This window comes from Bombina bombina, chromosome 7 (genome assembly GCF_027579735.1).
Source record: "Bombina bombina isolate aBomBom1 chromosome 7, aBomBom1.pri, whole genome shotgun sequence".
Taxonomy (NCBI): domain Eukaryota; kingdom Metazoa; phylum Chordata; class Amphibia; order Anura; family Bombinatoridae; genus Bombina; species Bombina bombina.
This window is the reverse complement of record NC_069505.1, coordinates 133576032-133599319: the sequence shown is the minus strand read 5'-3', so window position 1 is coordinate 133599319 and position 23288 is coordinate 133576032. Positions and strand designations below refer to the sequence as shown.

The following is a 23288-nucleotide window of genomic DNA, read 5'->3' as shown; positions in this document are numbered from 1 at the left end:
GAATTGACTCTGAAAATACTGTTAATACTGAAATAATGTATGAGCCTTAACTGCAGTAAAAGCGACTGGTAGCAGGCTTATTAATAACAATTCATAACTTTTCAAATGTATGTTTAAAACGTTTACTGGCATGTTAATCGTTATTTGTGAGGTACTTGGTGATAAAACTTATTGGGGCATGATTTTTACCACATGGCCATCTTTGTTTTCTGCATAGAAACAGTTTTCTGAGCTTCCCCACTGTTGTAATATGAGTGGGAGGGGCCTATTTTAGCGCTTTTTTGCGCAGTAAAAATTCAGTCACAATCTGTCTACTTCATCCTCCATGATCCAGATCGTCTCTAGAGAGCTCAGGGGTCTTCAAAATTCATTTTGAGGGAGGTAATCAGTCACAGCAGACCTGTGACAGTGTGTTTTGACTGTGAGAAAAACGTTAATTATTAAATTGTTATCCGTTTTTGGGTATTAAGGGGTTAATCATCCATTTGCTGGTGGGTGCAATCCTTTGCTAACTTAATACATTTACTGTGGAAAAATTGGTTGCTATAACTATTTTGGTTCATTGTTATTTCAACTGTGACAGCTTTTTGTGCTTCTTAAAGGCACAGTAGCGTTTTTTATATTGCTTGTAAATTTATTTAGAAAAGTATTTCCAAGCTTGCTAGGCTCATTGCTAGTCTGTTTAAACATGTCTGACACAGATGAATCTCTTTGTTCACTATGTTTAAAGGCCAATGTGGAGCCCAATAGAAATTTGTGTACTAATTGCATTGATGCTACTTTAAATAAAAGTCAATCTTTACATGTAAAGAAATTATCACCAGACAACGAGGGGGAAGTTATGCCGACTAACTCTCCTCACGTGTCAGTACCTTCGCCTCCCGCTCAGGAGGTGCGTGATTTTGTGGCGCCAAGTACATCAGGGAGGCCCTTACAAATCACTTTGCAAGACATGGCTACTGTTATGACAGAAGTATTATCTAAATTGCCAGAATTAAGAGTCAAGCGCGATAGCTCTGGGTTAAGGACAGAGCGCGCGGATGAGGTGAGAGCCATGTCAGATACTGCGTCACAGTTTGCAGAACGTGAAGACGGAGAGCTTCATTCTGTGGGTGACGGATCTGATCCAGGGAGACTGGATTCAGAGATTTCTAATTTTAAATTTAAGCTTGAGAACCTCCGCATATTGCTAGGGGAGGTATAAGCGGCTCTGAATGATTGTAACACGGTTGCAATTCCAGAAAAATTATGTAGGTTGGATAGATACTATGCGGTACCGGTGTGTACTGACGTGTTTCCTATACCTAAAAGGCTTACAGAGATTATTAGCAAGGAGTGGGGTAGACCTGGTGTGCCTTTTTCCCCTCCTCCCATATTTAGGAAAATGTTTCCTATAGACGCCACCACACGAGACTTATGGCAGACGGTCCCTAAGGTGGAGGGAGCAGTTTCTACTTTAGCTAAGCGTACCACTATCCCGGTGGAGGATAGTTGTGCCTTTTCAGATCCAATGGATAAGAAATTAGAGGGTTACCTTAAGAAAATGTTTGTTCAACAAGGTTTTATCTTACAGCCCCTTGCATGCATTGCGCCTGTCACTGCTGCGGGGGCGACATTCTGGTTTGAGTCTCTGGAAGAGGCCATTCGCACAGCTCCATTGGATGAAATTATGAACAAGCTTAAAGCACTTAAGCTAGCTAACGCATTTGTTTCTGATGCCGTCGTACATTTAACCAAACATACGGCTAAGAACTCCGGATTCGCCATCCAAGCGCGCAGAGCGCTATGGCTTAAATCCTGGTCAGCTGACGTGACTTCTAAATCTAAATTGCTTAATATTCCTTTCAAAGGGCAGACCTTATTCGGGCCCGGCTTGAAAGAAATTATAGCTGACATTACGGGAGGTAAGGGCCATGCTCTACCTCAGGACAGGGCCAAATCAAAGGCCAAACAGTCTAATTTTCGTGCCTTTCATAACTTCAAGGCAGGAGCAGCATCAGCTTCCTCCGCTCCAAAACAGGAAGGAGCTGTTGCTCGTTACAGGCAGGGCTGGAAAGTTAACCAGTCCTGGAACAAGGGCAAGCAGGCCAAGAAACCTGCTGCTGCCCCCAAAACAGCATGAAGAGAGGGCCCCCTATCTGGAAACGGATCTAGTGGGGGGCAGACTTTCTCTCTTCGCCCAGGCTTGGGCAAGAGATGTCCAGGATCCCTGGGCGTTGGAGATCATATCTCAGGGATATCTCCTGGACTTCAAAACTTCTCCTCCACGAGGGAGATTTCATCTTTCAAGGTTATCAGCAAACCAAATTAAGAAAGAGGCGTTTCTACGCTGTGTACAAGACCTCTTACTAATGGGGGTGATCCACCCAGTTCCGCGGACGGAACACGGGCAGGGATTCTATTCAAATCTATTTGTGGTTCCCAAGAAAGAGGGAACCTTCAGACCAATCTTGGACTTAAAAATCCTAAACAAATTTCTAAGAGTTCCATCATTCAAAATGGAAACTATTCGAACCATCCTTCCCATGATCCAAGAGGGTCAGTACATGACCACAGTGGACTTAAAGGATGCCTACCTTCACATACCGATTCACAAGGATCATTATCGGTACCTAAGATTTGCTTTCCTAGACAGGCATTACCAGTTTGTAGCTCTTCCCTTCGGATTAGCTACGGCTCCAAGAATCTTTACAAAAGTTCTGGGCTCACTTCTGGCGGTACTAAGACCGCGAGGCATAGCGGTGACTCCGTACCTAGACGACATTCTGATACAAGTGTCAAGTTTTCAAACTGCCAAGTCTCATACAGAGATAGTTCTGGCATTTCTGAGGTTGCATGGGTGGAAGGTGAACGTGGAAAAGAGTTCTCTATTACCACTTACAAGAGTTCCCTTTCTAGGGACTATTATAGATTCTGTAGAGATGAAAATTTACCTGACAGAGGCCAGGTTATTAAAACTTCTAAATGCTTGCCGTGTCCTTCATTCCATTCCACACCCGTCAGTAGCTCAGTGCATGGAAGTAATCTGCTTAATGGTAGCGACAATGGACATAGTACCATTTGCGCGCCTGCATCTCAGACCGCTGCAATTGTGCATGCTAAGTCAGTGGAACGGGGATTACTCAGATTTGTCCCCCCTACTAAATCTGGATCAAGAGACCAGAGATTCTCTTCTATGGTGGCTTTCTCGGCCACATCTGTCCAAGGGGATGACCTTTCGCAGGCCAGATCTTCTAGGCTGGGGCGCAGTCTGGAACTCCCTGAAAGCTCAGGGATTATGGACTCAGGAGGAGAAACTCCTCCCAATAAATATTCTGGAATTAAGAGCAATATTCAATGCTCTCCTAGCTTGGCCTCAGTTAGCAACTCTGAGGTTCATCAGATTTCAGTCGGACAACATCACGACTGTGGCTTACATCAACCATCAAGGGGGAACCAGAAGTTCCCTAGCGATGTTGGAAGTCTCAAAGATAATTCGCTGGGCAGAGTCTCACTCTTGCCACCTGTCAGCGATTTACATCCCAGGCGTGGAGAACTGGGAGGCGGATTTTCTAAGTCGCCAGACTTTTCATCCGGGGGAGTGGGAACTTCATCCGGAGGTCTTTGCTCAACTGATTCATCGTTGGGGCAAACCAGATCTGGATCTCATGGCGTCTCACCAGAACGCCAAGCTTCCTTGTTAAGGATCCAGGTCCAGGGACCCGGGAGCGGTGCTGATAGATGCTCTGACAGCCCCTTGGGTCTTCAACATGGCTTATGTTTACACCATTCCCGATGCTTCCTCTTTGATTGCCAAGATCAAACAGGAGAGAGCTTCGGTGATTCTGATAGCGCCTGCATGGCCACGCAGGACCTGGTATGCAGACCTAGTGGACATGTCGTCCTGTCCACCGTGGTCTCTGCCTCTGAGACAGGACCTTCTAATTCAGGGTCCTTTCAAACATCCAAATCTAATTTCTCTGAGGCTGACTGCATGGAGATTGAACGCTTGATTCTATCAAAGCGTGGCTTCTCGGAGTCGGTTATTGATACCTTAATACAGGCTAGGAAGCCTGTTACCAGAAAAATTTACCATAAGATATGGCGTAAATATTTTATATTGGTGCGAATCCAAGAGTTACTCATGGAGTAATGTTAGGATTCCTAGGATATTGTCCTTTCTACAAGAGGGTTTAGAAAAGGGCTTATCTGCTAGTTCGTTAAAGGGACAGATTTCTGCTCTGTCTATTCTTCTACACAAACGTCTGGCTGAAGTTCCAGACGTTCAGGCTTTTTGTCAGGCTTTAACTAGGATTAAGCCTGTGTTTAAGACTGTTGCTCCGCCGTGGAGCTTAAAGTTAGTTCTTAATGTTCTTCAAGGCGTTCCATTTGAACCCCTTCATTCCATTGATATCAAGCTGTTATCCTGGAAGGTTTTGTTTTTGATGGCTATTTCCTCGGCTCGAAGAGTCTCTGAGTTATCTGCCTTACATTGTGATTCTCCTTATCTGATTTTTCATTCAGACAAGGTAGTTCTGCGTACTAAACCTGGGTTCTTACCCAAGGTAGTTACTAACAGGAATATCAATCAAGAGATTGTTGTTCCATCACTGTGTCCTAACCCTTCTTCAAAGAAGGAACGACTTTTGCATAATCTGGACGTAGTCCGTGCCCTGAAGTTCTATTTGCAGGCAACTAAAGATTTTCGTCAAACTTCTTCCCTGTTTGTCGTTTACTCTGGACAGAGAAGAGGTCAAAAGGCTTCGGCTACCTCTCTCTCTTTTTGGCTTCGTAGCATAATACGTTTAGCCTATGAGACTGCTGGACAGCAGCCTCCTGAAAGGATTACAGCTCATTCTACTAGAGCTGTGGCTTCCACCTGGGCCTTTAAAAATGAGGCCTCTGTTGAACAGATTTGCAAGGCTGCGACTTGGTCTTCGCTTCACACCTTTTCAAAATTTTACAAATTTGACACTTTTGCTTCTTCGGAGGCTATTTTTGGGAGAAAGGTACTTCAGGCAGTGGTTCCTTCTGTTTAATGTTCCTGCCTTGTCCCTCCCTTCATCCGTGTACTTTAGCTTTGGTATTGGTATTCCATAAGTAATGGATGACCCGTGGACTGACTACACTTAACAAGAGAAAACATAATTTATGCTTACCTGATAAATGTATTTATCTTGTAGTGTAGTCAGTCCACGGCCCGCCCTGTCTTTAAGGCAGATCTAAATTTTAATTAAACTCCAGTCACCACTGCACCCTATGGTTTCTCCTTTCTCGTCTGCTTTGGTCGAATGACTGAATATGACATGTGAGGGGAGGAGCTATATAGCAGCTCTGCTTGGGTGATCCTCTTGCAGCTTCCTGTTAGGAAGAGATATATTCCATAAGTAATGGATGACCCGTGGACTGACTACACTACAAGAGAAATAAATTTATCAGGTAAGCATAAATTATGTTTTTTTACAACTAAGATCGGCAAATAAATCCACAGTTAAAACAGCCAGTGCTCTAACGCAATTAGGTGTAACTATTACATGTGTTGTAATGCTTTTAGAACTACCAAATCGGACACAACTACTAATGCAGCGCAGTCTCGAATAAAAACATTATAAAACAAATTTATAAAATACAAAGTCTCATATAAATGAGAATACATGTATCGGACAATTCATCCATCACAATATTTAAAACTAGGTTAGAGAATAATCAGATAATGGAAATACAAAAAGCAGTTCATGACAAAAAAGATAAATAGTAAAAAATACTGCAGACATTAATTTAGACAATCAAAGATATAAATCCATGATTCTAGAAAATTTCATATAGCAATACTAGGTCCAATAAAAAATATTTCTATTACATAACAATAATATTGATACAATATTATAATCTATACGAGTACTAATCAAATGAATATTCACAAAGAATGATATAATAACAGTATAAAGCCTAAGGTTCTAGAAGGTGCAGGTGTGTAAATAACAACTCCCTAATATGAGACGTGTATTATAATACATCCCTCAGAAACTAACACAGGGTTAGAAATCTCTATATGATTGCCCATAACATAGTATAGTGCTATGGGGTAAGATACGAGAAATACACCCACAAATCTAATAGCTAAGTAAAATACCTACGGTGTTGTAAGTCTAGTCCCATAAGGTTGGTGACGGCCAATTCCACACTAATAACTATTAGTTTGATGATGTATACTCAACAGACGGTGGGAACCAATCCTGCAACAGTGATTAACTGAATTGCCGACAACTCCACAATACTGACTAGTAGTATGTTGGATAATACTCAGCCGACCATGGGTGCTATTCCTACAAAAGAGAATACCTAAATTCACAAAACCGATCGATCAGCACTATATAAGCGGACCGTGGGGGTTCAAACTTAAACATTATATAGATGTATAAATATACACATGTGTAAATGAACATACAGTACACATATAAATCGGCAAGAATACCATATGTGTACTAATATATTGATGTGGGATTAAATAGAGACTCCAAATTATTGAAGTAAACAGAGATACATTAAGACTATGGTAGTAGGGGAGAAAAGCCATAATACATGGATAAAAAGGAAGTGGAGAAGTCTACACTCTGTAATATCAATTGAAAGCTGCCATATCAATATTTGCATTCAGGCCATAGGGAGACAAAGTTCGAAGTTTCCAGATCCAGAATGTCTCCCTCTGTCTTAAATGCAAGTATCTATTTCTACCCCATTTGGGGGTGACCAGTTCTAATGGGAAAATACAAAAGGAATCAGATGCACCTACATGAGTGATTGGCATGTCTAGGAACACTATGATTTAAAATATTCTTCGAAATATTCCTCTTGTGTTCCCCCCATCTTTTCTTAAGGGGTTTCGAGGTTCTCCCCACGTACTGGACCCCACAACTGCACTCTAGCATATAGACTACAAACGCTGAATCACACGTGAAGCGTGTTTTAATGTTACATTTTTCTTTGCTCACATAGGAATACAAATTCTGTCCTTTTGCTATTAGTATATTCACAGAGACCACAATTGGCACGATTACATTTATAAAAACACGGTTTACCTAGGGATCTATTGTCAAATGTAGCATTATGATTATTACTCTTTTTAACACCTAAAGTATGTTTCTTCATTAAAATCTTACTTGGGGCTAACATATTTTTTAATGTTGGGGCCCTTCTAAAGGTACATACTGGCGATTTCCCTATACAATCCCTCAGAAGAGGGTCCCCTGCCAGAATATACCAATATTTGGCCAGAATATTTTTGATCTTATTGTGGTTGTTGTTGTATTGCGTTATAAATCTAACATTCTTGGTTTTAGCTTCCTCTATTTGACCCACAATAACTTTATCCTTAGTGAAAAATTCCTCTCTACATTTATTTCTCGCTCTTGCATAACTTTTATCTAACAGATCTTTAGGGTAATGTTTCTCGAGGAACCTATTTTTCAATATTGATGCCTGATTATCAAAAGTTTCTATGTCAGTGCAATTCCTACGGATCCTGCAAAATTGATTATAAGGGATGTTTTTCTTCCATGGTAGATGGTGATTGCTTTTGTAATTTAGATAACTGTTCGCATCAACTGACTTAAAGAAAGTTTTAGTAGCTATTTCTCCAACATTGGTGTGTCCGGTCCACGGCGTCATCCATAACTTGTGGGAATATTCTCCTCCCCAACAGGAAATGGCAAAGAGCACAGCAAAAGCTGTCCATATAGTCCCTCCCAGGCTCCGCCCCCCCAGTCATTCTCTTTGCCGCTCTGAACAAGTAGCATCTCCACGGAGATGGTGAAGAGTATGTGGTGTTTAGTTGTAGTTTTTATTCTACTATCAAGAGTTTATTTTAAAATAGTGCTGGTATGTACTATTTACTCTGAAACAGAAAGAGATGAAGAGTTCTGTTTATGAGAGGAGTATGATTTTAGCAGCAGTAACTAAAATCGATTGCTGTTCCCACACAGGACTGTTGAGCTGAGAGAACTTCAGTTGGGGGGAACAGTTTGCAGACTTTTCTGCTTAAGGTATGACTAGCCATTTTTCTAACAAGACTGTGTAATGCTGGAAGGCTGTCATTTTTCCCCTCATGGGGATCGGTAAGCCATTTTCTTAGTCTCAAACAGAATAAAGGGCTTAATATGGGCTATAAACTGGTAGACACTTTTATGGGCTAAATCGATTGCTTTATTTAGGTATTTTATACAGTTTGAAGTTGAATTTCACACTTTTATAACTTTGGGGAACGTTTTTTACGTCAGGCACTTGTTTAGACACCTTCCCAGTCAGGAAGGGCCTTTCTCTGTAGTATGCTGGGACTGTAAGGGGGTTAAAATTGTAAACGGCTCCGATTTCCACATTTTAAGGGTTAACAGCCTGAAATTTGGGGTGCAATGCTTTGAATGCTTTAAGACACTGTGGTGAAAAGTAAGGTTAAGATTGAATAATTCCTTCATAGTTTTTCACATATTCAGTAATAAAGTGTGCCCTGTTTAAAATTTAAAGGGACACTGTACCCAAATATTTTCTTTTGTGATTCAGATAGAGCATGCAATTTTAAGCAACTTTCTAATTTACTCCTATTTTCAAATGTTCTTTATTCTCTTGGTATCTTTATTTGAAATGCAAGAATGTAAGTTTAGATGGCGGCCCATTTTTGGTGAACAACCTAGGTTGTCCTTGCTGATTGGTGGATAAATGCATCCACCAATCAAAAACTGCTGTCCAGAGTCTGAACCTAGAAAAAAGCTTACATGCCTACTTTTTCATATTCAGATAGCTAGAGAACGAAGAAAAATTGATAATAGGAGTAAATTAGAAAGTTTCTTAAAATTTTTATGCTGTATCTGAATCACACACAAAAAAAATTGGGTACAGTGTCCCTTTAAAGAGACAGTAACGGTTTTGTTTTAAACGTTTTTTTGTACTTTATTAACAAGTTTAAGCCTGTTTAACATGTCTGTGCCTTCAGATAGATCATGTTCTGTATGTATGGAAGCCAATGTGTCTCCCCCTTCTAAAATGTGTGATAATTGTGCCATAGCGTCCAAACAAAGTAAGGACAGTACTGTCACAGATAGTAAAGTTGCCCAAGATGATTCCTCAGATGAAGGGAGTAGACATAGTTCTACATCATCTCCTTCTGTGTCTACACCAGTTTTGCCCACGCAGGAGACCCCTAGTACTTCTAGCGCGCCAATGCTTGTTACTATGCAACAATTGACGGCAGTAATGGATAATTCCATAGCAAACATTTTATCCAAAATGCCTGCATTTCAGAGAAAGCGCGATTGCTCTGTTTTAAACACTGTAGAGCAGGAGGGCGCTGATGATAATTTTTCTGTCATACCCTCACACCAATCTGAAGGGGCAATGAGGGAGGTTTTGTCAGATGGGGAAATTTCTGATTCAGGAAGAATTTCTCAGCAGCCAGAACCTGATGTTGTGACATTTAAATTTAAATTAGAGCATCTCCGCGCACTGCTTAAGGAGGTGCGATCTACTCTGGATGATTGTGACAATCTGGTCATCCCAGAAAAATTGTGCAAGATGGACAAGTTCCTAGAGGTCCCGGTGCACCCCGAAGCTTTTCCAATACCCAAGCGGGTGACGGACATAGTGAATAAGGAGTGGGAGAAGCCAGGCATACCTTTTGTCCCTCCTCCTATATTTAAGAAATTATTTCCTATGGTCGACCCCAGAAAGGACTTATGGCAAACAGTTGCTAAGGTCGAGGGGGCGGTTTCTACACTAGCCAAACACACGACCATTCCTATTGAGGACAATTGTGCTTTTAAAGATCCTATGGATAAAAAATTGGAGGGTTTGCTTAAAAAGATTTTTGTACAGCAAGGTTACCTCCTTCAACCTATTTCGTGTATTATTCCTGTCACTACAGCAGCGTGGTTCTGGTTCGAAGAACTAGAAAAATCGCTCAGTAGAGAGACTCCGTATGAGGAAGTTATGGACAGAATTCACGCACTTAAGTTAGCTAATTCCTTTATTTTAGATGCCGCTTTGCAATTAGCGAGATTAGCGGCGAAAAATTCAGGGTTTGCAATTGTGGCGCGCAGAGCGCTCTGGCTAAAGTCTTGGTCAGCGGATGTATCTTCCAAGACAAAATTGCTTAATATCCCTTTCAAAGGTAAGACCCTCTTTGGGCCAGAATTGAAAGAGATTATTTCAGACATCACTGGGGGTAAGGGACATGCCCTCCCACAAGATAGGCCTTTCAAGGCTCAGAATAAGTCCAATTTTCGTTCCTTTCGCAATTTCAGGAACAGACCGGTCTCCAACTCTGCAGCCTCTAGACAAGAGGGTAATACTTCCCAGACTAAACCAGCTTGGAAACCGATGCAAGGCTGGAACAAGGGTAAGCAGGCCAAGAAACCTGCTGCTGCTACGAAAACAGCATGAAGGGGTAGCCCCCGATCCGGGACCGGATCTAGTAGGGGGCAGACTCTCTCTCTTTGCTCAGGCTTGGGTAAGAGATGTTCAGGATCCCTGGGCACTAGAAATAGTCTCTCAGGGTTATCTTCTAGAATTCAAGGAACTACCCCCAAGGGGAAGGTTCCACATGTCTCGCTTATCTTCAAACCAAATAAACAGACAGGCATTCTTACATTGTGTAGAAAACCTGTTAAAAATGGGAGTGATACACCCAGTTCCAACTGTGGAACAAGGTCTGGGGTTTTACTCAAATCTATTTGTAGTTCCCAAAAAGAGGGAACTTTCAGACCAATTCTGGATTTAAAAATTCTAAACAAATTTCTCTGAGTGCCATCGTTCAAAATGGAAACTATTCGAACGATTCTACCTACAATCCAGGAGGGTCAATTTATGACTACCGTGGATCTAAAGGATGCGTATCTGCATATTCCTATCCACAAAGATCATCATCAGTTCCTAAGGTTTGCCTTTCTGGACAAACATTACCAGTTCGTGGCTCTCCCATTCAGACTAGCCACTGCTCCAAGGATTTTCACAAAGGTGCTCGGGTCCCTTCTAGCGGTTCTAAGACCAAGGGGCATTGCAGTGGCACCTTACTTGGACGACATCCTAATTCAAGCGTCGTCTCTTTCAAAAGCAAAGGCTCACACAGACATTGTTCTAGCCTTTCTCAGATCTCACGGGTGGAAGGTGAACATAGAAAAAAGTTCCCTGTCTCTGTCGAAAAGAGTCTTGGGGACAATAATAGATTCTTTAGAAATGAAGATTTCTCTTGTTAAGTGTGTTCAGTCCACGGGTCATCCATTACTTATGGGATATATTCTCCTTCCCAACAGGAAGTTGCAAGAGGATCACCCAAGCAGAGCTGCTATATAGCTCCTCCCCTCACATGTCATACCCAGTCATTCTCTTGCAACCCTCAACAAAGGAGGTCGCGAGAAGAGCTGGAATTTTTACTTAATTATTCTTCAATCAAAAGTTTATTTTAAATGGCACCGGAGTGTGCTGTTTTTCTATCTCAGGCAGTATTTGGAAGAAGAAACTGCCTGCGTTTTCTATGATCTTAGCAGGCGTAACTAAGATCCACTGGCTGTTCTCGACATTCTGAGGAGTGGGGTAACTTCAGACAATGGGAATAGCATGCTGTTACCCGTATGATGTAAGTACAGCCTTAAATGCAGTAGTAGTGACTGGTATAAGGCTGATAAATGTATGCACAATAGTTATTTTCTAGGGACTAGAATTTGACTGAAAAAATACTGTTAATACTGATATAATGTGTGAGCCTTAACTGCAGTAGAAGCAACTGGTAGCAGGCTTAGTAATAACTTTACACAGCATCTGAAATGTTGTTTTTTAAAACGTTTACTGGCATGTTAATCGTTTTGTGAGGTACTTTGGTGATAAATCTTTTTGGGCATGATTTTTTTCCACACGGCCAACGTATATTTCTGCATAGAAACCGTTATATCAGGTCTCCCACTGTTGTAATAGGAGTGGGAGGGACCTTTTTTAGCGCCTTGTTGCGCAGTTAAAATTCTAGCACAGTCTTCCTGCTTCTTCCTCTTTGATCCAGGACGTCTCCACGAGAGCTCAGCGATCTTCAAAATTCGTTTTTGAGGGAGGTAATCGGTCACAGCAGACCTGTGACAGTGTATTTGACTGTGATAAAAGCGTTAAATCATAAATTGATTATCCGTTTTTTGGGTATTGAGGGGTTAATCATCCGTTTGCTTGTGGGTGCAATCCTCTGCTAATTAATACATTTAAAGAATTGTTGACTATAACTGAACTAGTTCTTTGTTCTTCAATTGTGTTTTTTAAAATACGCGCTGCAGCGTTTTTTATATTGCTTGTAAACTTATTGAAGTAATTTCCAAGCTTGCTAGCTTCATTGCTAGTCTGTTTAAACATGTCTGATACAGAGGAATCTGCTTGTTCATTATGTTTAAAAGCCGATGTGGAGCCCAATAGAAATATGTGTACCAATTGTATTGATATTACTTTGAATAAAAGTCCATCTGTACCGATAAAGAAATTATCACCAGACAACGAGGGGGAAGTTATCCCGTCTAACTCTCCTCACGTGTCAGTACCTTCGTCTCCCGCTCGGGAGGTGCGTAAGATTGAGGCGCCAAGTACATCTAGGCCCTTACAAATCACTTTACATGATATGGCTAATGTTATGAAAGAAGTATTATACAATATGCCCGAGTTAAGAGGCAAGCGCGACAGCTCTGGGTTAAGGACAGAGCGCGCCGATGACACGAGAGCCATGTCTGATACTGCGTCACAATTTGCAGAACATGAGGACGGTGAGCTTCATTCTGTGGGTGACGGTTCTGATTCGGGGAGACCGGATTCAGAAATTTCAAATTTTAAATTTAAGCTTGAGAACCTCCGCGTGTTACTAGGGGAGGTGTTAGCGGCTCTGAATGATTGTGACACGGTGGCAATCCCAGAGAAATTATGTAGGCTGGATAAATACTATGCGGTACCAGTGTGTACTGACGTTTTTCCTATACCAAAGAGGCTTACAGAGATTATTAGCAAGGAGTGGGATAGACCCGGTGTGCCCTTTTCCCCTCCTCCGATTTTTAGAAAAATGTTCCCTATAGACGCCACCACACGAGACTTATGGCAGACGGTCCCTAAGGTGGAGGGAGCAGTTTCTACTTTAGCCAAGCGTACCACTATCCCGGTGGAGGATAGCTGTGCTTTCTCAGATCCAATGGATAAAAAATTAGAGGGTTACCTTAAGAAAATGTTTGTTCAACAAGGTTTTATATTACAGCCTCTTGCATGCATTGCGCCAGTCACTGCTGCAGCGGCATTCTGGTTTGAGTCTCTGGAAGAGGCGATTCGCACAGCACCATTGGATGAATCTTTGAGCAAGATTAGAACCCTTAAGCTGGCTAATGCGTTTGTTTCGGATGCCGTAGTGCATTTAACCAAACTTACGGCTAAGAATTCCGGATTCGCCATACAGGCGCGCAGAGCGCTATGGCTTAAATCCTGGTCAGCAGATGTAACTTCTAAGTCTAAACTACTGAACATTCCTTTCAAAGGGCAGACCTTATTCGGGCCCGGCTTGAAGGAAATTATTGCTGACATTACTGGAGGTAAGGGCCACACCCTTCCTCAGGACAGGGCCAAATCAAAGGCCAAACAGTCTAATTTTCGTGCCTTTCGTAATTTCAAGGCAGGAGCAGCATCAACTTCCTCCGCTCCAAAACAGGAAGGAGCTACTGCTCGTTACAGACAGGGTTGGAAAGGCAACCAGTCATGGAACAAGGGCAAGCAGGCCAGAAAGCCTACTTCCGCCCCTAAGACAGCATGAAGACAGGGCCCCCTTTCCGGAGACGGATCTAGTGGGGGGCAGACTTTCTTCGCCCAGGCTTGGGCAAGAGATGTACAGGATCCCTGGACGTTGGAGATTATATCTCAGGGATACCTTCTGGATTTCAAAACTTCTCCACAAGGGAGGTTTCATCTGTCAAGGTTATCAACAAACCTAGTAAAGAAAGAGGCATTTCTACAATGTGTACAAGACCTCTTAGTGATGGGAGTGATCCACCCAGTTCCGCGAACGGAACAGGGGCAAGGGTTTTATTCAAATCTGTTTGTGGTTCCCAACCAGACCACAGTGGACTTAAAGGATGCCTACCTTCACATACCGATTCACAAAGATCATTATCGGTACCTAAGGTTTGCCTTTCTAGACAGACATTACCAGTTTGTAGCTCTTCCCTTCGGGTTAGCTACGGCCCCGAGAATTTTTACAAAGGTTCTGGGCTCACTTCTGGCGGTACTAAGACCGCGAGGCATAGCGGTGGCTCCGTACCTAGACGACATTCTGATACAAGCGTCAAGTTTTCAAAATGCAAAGTCTCATACAGAGATAGTTCTAGCATTTCTGAGGTCGCATGGGTGGAAAGTGAACGTGGGAAAAGAGTTCTGTTACCACTCACAAGGGTCCCTTTTCTAGGGACTCTTATAGATTCTGTAGAGATGAAGATTTACCTGACGGAGTCCAGGTTATCAAAGATTCTCAATGCTTGCCGTGTACTTCACTCCATTCCAAGCCCATCAGTAGCTCAGTGCATGGAAGTAATCGGCTTAATGGTCGCGGCAATGGACATAGTGCCATTTGCGCGCCTACATCTCAGACCGCTGCAACTATGCATGCTAAGTCAATGGAACGGGGATTACTCAGATCTGTCCCCTTTGCTAAACCTGGACCAGGAGACCAGAGATTCTCTTCTCTGGTGGTTGTCACGGGTTCATCTGTCCAAAGGAATGACTTTTCGCAGACCAGATTGGACGATTGTAACAACAGATGCCAGCCTACTAGGCTGGGGAGCAGTCTGGAACTCTCTGAAGGCTCAGGGATTGTGGACTCAGGAGGAGAGACTCCTCCCGATAAACATTCTAGAATTAAGAGCAATATTCAATGCTCTTCTAACTTGGCCTCAGTTAGCAACACTGAGGTTCATCAGATTTCAGTCGGACAACATCACGACTGTGGCTTACATCAATCATCAAGGGGGAACCAGGAGTTCCCTAGCGATGTTGGAAGTCTCGAAGATAATTCGCTGGGCAGAGTCTCACTCTTGCCACTTGTCAGCGATCTACATCCCAGGCATGGAGAACTGGGAGGCGGATTTTCTAAGTCGCCAGACCTTTCATCCGGGGGAGTGGGAACTCCACCCGGAGGTATTTGCTCAACTGATTCGTCGTTGGGGCAAACCGGATCTGGATCTCATGGCATCTCGCCAGAACGCCAAGCTTCCTTGTTACGGATCCAGGTCCAGGGACCCGGGTGCGGTGCTGGTAGATGCACTAGCAGCCCCTTGGGTTTTCAACATAGCTTATGTGTTTCCACCTTTTCCGTTGCTACCTCGACTGATTGCCAGGATCAAACAGGAGAGAGCATTGGTGATTCTGATGGCGCCTGCGTGGCCACGCAGGACCTGGTATGCAGACCTAGTGGACATGTCGTCCTGTCCACCATGGTCTCTACCCCTGAGGCAGGACCTTCTAATTCAGGGTCCTTTCAACCATCCAAACCTAATTTCTCTGAGGCTGACTGCTTGGAAATTGAACGCTTGATTCTATCAAAGCGTGGGTTTTCGGATTCGGTTATTGATACATTAATACAGGCTCGGAAACCTGTTACCAGAAAAATTTACCACAAGATATGGCGTAAATATTTATATTGGTGTGAATCCAAGAGTTACTCATGGAGTAAGGTTAGGATTCCTAGGATATTGTCTTTTCTACAAGAGGGTTTAGATAAGGGCTTATCCGCTAGTTCACTAAAGGGGCAGATTTCTGCTCTGTCCTTTTACACAAGCGTCTGGCAGAGAATCCAGACGTCCAGGCTTTTTGTCAGGCTTTGGCTAGGATTAAGCCTGTGTTTAAAACTGTTGCGTTTGAACCCCTTCATTCCATTGATATTAAGCTTTTATCTTGGAAAGTTCTGTTTTTGATGGCTATTTCCTTGGCTCGAAGAGTCTCTGAGTTATCTGCCTTACATTGTGATTCTCCTTATCTGATCTTTTTTTTTTTTTTTTTTTTTTTTTTTTTTTTTTTTTTATAAAACTTTTTATTGAGGTTATATTTGAACATACAATCTTTCAGTAGTAAAAATAACGACAATGTTCACAGGTGATAATGCATGAAAGATACATACGTAAGTGTAGGGTTCAACAAGTACAGACAAAAACAGAATGAGAATACAGATTTCCCCCTACAGGAGAATCCTCGTTTTTACAGAGGTCACCTTTTGGAATAGACAATGACTCTTCAAGGATATATAATCATAGATTGCTATATTACAAAGGTGTTTTCTTTAGGTCAATAAACCAGTCAATGGAAGTAAAAGAAAAAGAAAAACAGTATATATCAGACTAGTGCATTATGTCTCAAACTCCTATTAGGTTGGGGGGCCTTCCGGCCCCTCTCCGCCAGTTGGTTGTAAATTAGTGTGGCAGACTACCATTTCGGCATTTAGACAGATGTCAGGGTATGGGGTGAGCAGAAAAGAGATATGGGTGGGGTGGGAGGTGAAGGTGGTTAGGGATGACATTTCCCTATTCATCTCCCCTTTTCTGAGTGTCTAGGTAGGGGTTATACGGGTAAACATGGATTCCCAGGGTTCCCAGATTAAGCAATAGTTGTTCAGCTGGCGCTGTTCCCTAGCCACGTAGTTTTCCATATTTTTGATGTAATTTATCCCCTCTATCACGCTCTGCAGTCTGGGGGGTTGGCTCTTTTTCCAATTTCTGGCCACCAACAACTTAGCGGAGAGCAGGATATAGATCAGGAGGTTTCGCTTGTGTTTCGGAAACTTATCAATTTCTAGGTGTAAGATGGCCATGGCTGGACTTAAAGATGGCGTTAAGTTTAGATCTTTGCAGATCTTTTCTACTTTCTGCCAATAGGCTGTCAATTTAGGGCAAGTCCACCAAACATGAATGGGGGACCCCGGCTCTCCACACTCCCTCCAGCACAGCTGCGAGTGCCCGGGATAGAGCTTTCGCAGTTTTGTGGGAACTAAGTGCCATCTTGTGATCACCTTGAAATATAACTCATATAGCGTGACGCAATGAGTTGCTCTTTTCGTTAGGCTGATGGCCTTGCTCCAGGATTCTGGTGTGAAAGTAGCTTGCAAATCCCCCTCCCAAGCAGTCATATGGATTGTTTTTGGGATCGCCTCTTCTTCTAACAGACAGTGGTAGTGTACTGTGAGGGGTTTGGATTGTTGAGTGTTAGTTACCCATCGCGTCTCCCATACAGTAAGGTCTCTCTGTGAGTCGCCTAGAAAGCCCCAGGATTTCATGAGCGTACGCAGTCTCAGTAGGTCAAAGTGGAGTTTGGGGTTCAGTGTGGGAAGGTCTAACATGTCTCTATGTGTCTTTAACTGTCCGTTCTGATAAAAGTCTCCCACATTGTTTATGTCTGTGGTAGCCCATATATTAATAGGAGTGTTGGGTAGTCCCATTAGGAGACCCCTTATTGGGTGGATTGGCGAGGGATGTGGGGCCACCAATTTGTTGTGTCTCAGTTTAGTCCAAGCGCCTTGGCATCCTTTCACTATGCTGTTTGCGACGTGGATTTTGGATTGCCAATGTGGGGGTAACCAAAGCAGGTCCTCAAGGTTAATAAATGCTTGTAGTGAGGCTTGTTCTAGTTCTCTCCACCTCGTCGGGGGAAGATCTTTACCCCACGCTGTAGCGTGAGTTAACATTGCTGCGTCGTGATATTTCCTGATATTAGGGAGCCCAAGGCCTCCTTTCTCTATCGGAATTTGCAGAATACTCGCGGCCACTCGGGGTCTCTTGTCGTGCCAGGTATATGTGTTGAAGAGGGTCTGATATTTCCTTATCAGTGTACATGGAACTGGCAATGGAATACAGCGGAATAGGTAGGTGAGCTTTGGCAATATCATCATCTTGAGGGCGGCTATTCTGCCCATCCAGGAGATGTCATTATATCTCTTCGATTTGAGGTCCGAAGTGATAGCTGTGAGTAGTTTTTCAAAGTTTTCCTTAATCACTATCGATTTGTTATGTGATAGGAAGACCCCTAAGTGGCGGACTCCCCTGCATGACCACTTGAAGGAATAGGTGTGCTGTATAGCCTCTCTCTCATCCTGTGGGATATTGATAGAGTAGGCCTCTGTCTTGGTCACATTAAGTTTATAATAGGAGATTTCCCCAAATTGTTGGAAAAGGGTCAGTAATGGGGGGAGAGAATCTACCGGATCTGATAGGAAGACCGTGAGGTCGTCCGCAAAGAGGGCTAGCTTCTGGGGAATGTCGTGCAGCTGCACGCCATGTATTAGCGTTGACTCCCTAATGGCAATCGCCAGGGGCTCAATAGCTAGGACGAATAGTAGAGGGGAGAGAGGGCATCCCTGCCTGGTTCCATTGCTAATTGAGATTTTAGGGGAGCAAAATCCCAGGCCTCTAACGACCGCAGTAGGGGCCGAGTATAAGGCCTTAGCCGCTGTGATAAAAGGATCTGGTATTCCAAATGCTGACATGGTTTGGAATAGGTAATCCCACCTCACCCTGTCAAACGCCTTCTCGGCATCCAATGACAGGGCGAGTACCGGAAGTCCCATATCTGCAGCCTCAGAAAAGATGTTTAGGAGGCGTCGAGTGTTATCAGTTCCCTGCCTCCCTTGGATAAAGCCCACCTGATCCAGATGTATTATTGAGTGCAGGTGTTTCCCTAGCCTGTTTGCCAATATTTTAGCGTAGATTTTAGCATCTACATTAATAAGTGATATGGGCCTATAGCTGGAGCACAGTGACGGGTCCTTACCCTCTTTATGAATTGTGGTGATGTTTGCTTCCAAAAATTCTGCAATGAATGCGCCCTTAGTAGCTACATTCTGAAATACGCGGAGTAGTATCGGGGTTATGAGTGGGCCAAGTCCTTATCTGATCTTTCATTCAGACAAGGTAGTCCTGCGTACTAAACCTGGGTTTTTACCTAAGGTTGTTTCTAACAGGAATATCAATCAAGAGATTGTTGTTCCATCGTTATGCCCTAATCCTTCTTCAAAGAAGGAACGTCTTTTGCATAATCTAGACGTGGTCCGTGCCCTGAAGTTCTACTTACAGGCAACTAAAGATTTTCGACAAACTTCTTCTCTGTTTGTCGTTTACTCTGGACAGAGGAGAGGTCAAAAGGCTTCGGCTACCTCTCTCTCTCTTTTTGGCTTCGTAGCATAATACGCTTAGCCTACGAGACTGCTGGACAGCAGCCTCCTGAAAAAATTACAGCTCATTCCACTAGAGCTGTGGCTTCCACCTGGGCCTTTAAGAATGAGGCCTCTGAACAGATTTGCAAGGCTGCAACTTGGTCTTCACTTCATACTTTTTCCAAATTTTACAAATTTGACACTTTTGCTTCTTCGGAGGCTGTTTTTTGGAGAAAGGTTCTACAGGCAGTGGTTCCTTCTGTTTAATGTTCCTGCCTTGTCCCTCCCATCATCCGTGTACTTTAGCTTTGGTATTGGTATCCCATAAGTAATGGATGACCCGTGGACTGAACACACTTAACAAGAGAAAACATAATTTATGCTTACCTGATAAATTTATTTCTCTTGTAGTGTGTTCAGTCCACGGCCCGCCCTGTCTTTTTGAGGCAGTTTCTAAATTTTAAAATTATAACTCCAGTCACCACTGCACCCTATAGTTTCTCCTTTCTCGTCTTGTTTCGGTCGAATGACTGGATATGACATGTGAGGGGAGGAGCTATATAGCAGCTCTGCTTGGGTGATCCTCTTGCAACTTCCTGTTGGGAAGGAGAATATATCCCATAAGTAATGGATGACCCGTGGACTGAACACACTACAAGAGAAATAAATTTATCAGGTAAGCATAAATTATGTTTTTCCTGACAGATGTCAGAAAGTCAAAGCTTATAAACGCTTGTCAAGTTCTTCACTCTGTCCTACGGCCTTCCATAGCTCAGTGCATGGAAGTAGTAGGGTTGATGGTTGCAGCAATGGACATAGTTCCTTTTGCGCGAATTCATCTAAGACCATTACAACTGTGCATGCTCAAACAGCGGAATGGGGACTATACAGACTTGTCTCCAATGATTCAAGTAGATCAGAAGAACAGAGACTCACTCCGTTGGTGGCTGACCCAGGATCACCTGTCCCAGGGAATGAGCTTCCGCAGACCAGAGTGGGTCATTGTCACGACCAACGCCAGTCTATTAGGCTGGGGCGCGGTCTGGGATTCACTGAAAGCTCAGGGTCTATGGTCTCGGGAAGAGTCTCTTCTCCCGATAAACATTCTGGAACTGAGAGCGATATTCAATGCTCTCCGGGCTTGGCCTCAACTAGCAAAGGCCAGATTCACAAGATTCCAATCAGACAACATGACGACTGTTGCTTACATCAACCATCAGGGGGGCACAAGGAGTTCTCTGGCGATGAGAGAGGTGACCAAAATCATCAAATGGGCGGAGGATCACTCCTGCCACCTATCTGCGATCCACATCCCAGGAGTAGACAACTGGGAGGCGGACTATTTGAGTCGTCAGACTTTCCATCCGGGGGAGTGGGAACTCCACCCGGAGGTGTTTGCCCAGTTGACCCAATTATGGGGCATTCCAGACATGGATCTGATGGCGTCTCGTCAGAACTTCAAGGTTCCTTGCTACGGGTCCAGATCCAGGGATCCCAAGGCGACTCTAGTGTATGCATTAGTGGCGCCTTGGTCCTTCAACCTAGCTTATGCGTTTCCACCGTTCCCTCTCATTCCCAGGGTGGTAGCCAGGATCAAACAGGAGAAGGCCCCGGTGATTTTGATAGCTCCTGCGTGGCCACGCAGGACTTGGTATGCAGACCTGGTGAATATGTCATCGGCTCCACCATGGAAGCTACCTTTGAGACAGGATCTTCTAGTACAAGGTCCATTCGAACATCCAAATCTAGTTTCTCTCCAGCTGACTGCTTGGAAATTGAACGCTTGATTTTATCTAAGCGTGGGTTTTCGGATTCTGTGATACTCTGATACAAGCCAGAAAACCTGTGACTAGAAAGATTTACCATAAAATATGGAAAAGATATATCTGTTGGTGTGAATCCAAGGGATTCTCATGGAGTAAGATTAAAATTCCTAGGATCCTTTCCTTTCTCCAGGAAGGTTTGGATAAGGGATTGTCAGCAAGTTCTCTAAAAGGACAGATTTATGCTTTATCTGTCTTGTTACACAAACGACTGGCAGCTGTGCCAGATGTTCAAGCTTTTGTGCAGGCTTTGGTCAGGATCAAGCCTGTTTACAGACCTTTGACTCCTCCCTGGAGTCTAAATTTAGTTCTTTCAGTTCTTCAAGGGGTTCCGTTTGAACCCTTACATTCTATAGATATCAAGTTGTTATCTTGGAAAGTTCTGTTTTTGGTTGCTATTTCTTCTGCTAGAAGAGTTTCTGAATTATCTGCTCTGCAGTGTAATCCACCTTATCTGGTGTTCCATTCAGATAAGGTTGTTTTGCGTACTAAACCTGGTTTCCTTCCAAAAGTTGTTTCCAACAAGAATATTAACCAGGAAATAGTTGTTCCTTCTTTGTGTCCGAATCCAGTTTCAAAGAAGGAACGTTTGTTACACAATTTAGATGTAGTCCGTGCTTTAAAGTTCTATTTAGAAGCAACAAAGGATTTCAGACAAACGTCTTCTCTGTCGTTTATTCTGGCAAGAGGAGAGGTCAAAAAGCTACTGCTACCTCTCTTTCCTTTTGGCTGAAAAGCATCATCCGATTGGCTTATGAGACTGCCGGACGGCAGCCTCCCCGAACGAATCACAGCTCACTCTACTAGGGCTGTGGCTTCCACATGGGCCTTCAAGGACGAGGCTTCTGTTGATCAGTTATGTAAAGCAGCGACTTGGTCTTCTCTGCACACTTTTGCCAAATTCTACAAATTTGATACTTTTGCTTCTTCTGAGGCTATTTTTGGGAGAAAGGTTTTGCATGCCGTGGTGCCTTCTGTTTAGGTAACCTGATTTGCTCCCTCCCTTCATCCGTGTCCTAAAGCTTTGGTATTGGTTCCCACAAGTTATGGATGACTCCGTGGACCGGACACACCAATGTTGGAGAAAACAGAATTTATGCTTACCTGATAAATTACTTTCTCCAACGGTGTGTCCGGTCCACGGCCCACCCTGGTTTTTTAATCAGGTTTGATAAATTTCTTTCTTTAACTACAGTCACCACGGCACCCTATAGTTTCTCATTTTTTTCTCCTGTCTGTCGGTCGAATGACTGGGGGGGCGGAGCCTGGGAGGGACTATATGGACAGCTTTTGCTGTGCTCTTTGCCATTTCCTGTTAGGGAGGAGAATATTCCCACAAGTTATGGATGACGCCGTGGACCGGACACACCGTTGGAGAAAATAATTTATCAGGTAAGCATAAATTCAGTTATTACCTATAGTGTCCCATTCCAGTATTAAGTCTAAAAAATCTGTACTGGTGGTGTCTATTTTAGAGGTGAAATTAAGACCCAATTCGTTATTTAAACTGTCTATAAATTTTAGGGCTTCTACTGAGCTACCTTCCCAAACAAACAAGAGGTAGTCTATATAACGGCCATAGAAGACCAGGTTCGCCCCATATGCTTCTAATTAAGTTGTATACTCTGGTGAATATTTTAATCTGTTCAGGATACGCTGGGAACTGTTTAAATATTTTAAAATCGTTAATTGGCTAAATTAATGTGTTTACAAATTGCTATTAAAGACTGGAACCAATTCATTTTGCTGTATTAATCTTTATCTTATGTTCCTTGCAGGTTGGCGAGCCAAAGGACAACGTACGTAAAGATGTACGTGCCATTTTGAGTAAGATGTGCCAGGTTTACCCAGCCAGCAAAATGTTTAACTTCATCATGGAAGGGATAAAGTCAAAGAACTCCAAGCAGAGAGCAGGTGGGTGAAGAAATATGTATCTAATAAACAGTGATCTGCCGTCTTCTCTAGTTATGTTGTGCACATTATGAAACCATTGTATTTTATCCTTATCTGCTTTCACACCTTCAGAGTGCCTTGAGGAGCTTGGCTGTTTGGTTGAGTCTTATGGAATAAATGTATGCCAGCCAACCCCTGCCAAAGCTCTAAAAGAGATAGCTGTCCACATTGGTGACCGTGACAATTCAGTACGCAATGCTGCCCTCAACACAATAGTAGCAGTATACAATGTGCATGGAGAGCAGGTCTTCAAACTTATTGGAAATGTAAGTTCTCCAATGTCTGCCTTGTTCATTTGATAAGTGTTTTGGATGTATATTATGTTTTTGGTATATGTGCTCAATTCATTGCTG

At 43.1% G+C, this 23288-nt stretch overlaps 1 protein-coding gene across 1 annotated transcript in view; it reads left to right on the top strand.

Annotated features, from left to right (window-relative positions):
- Positions 1–23288, top strand: part of LOC128636274 (cytoskeleton-associated protein 5-A) — an 825907-nt gene that overhangs the window by 633005 nt on the left and 169614 nt on the right. Inside the window, exons 21-22 of the mRNA XM_053689308.1 lie at positions 22761–22896; positions 23008–23201. Coding sequence (XP_053545283.1) covers positions 22761–22896; positions 23008–23201 — 330 coding nt within the window. The remainder of the gene's footprint in view (positions 1–22760; positions 22897–23007; positions 23202–23288) is intronic.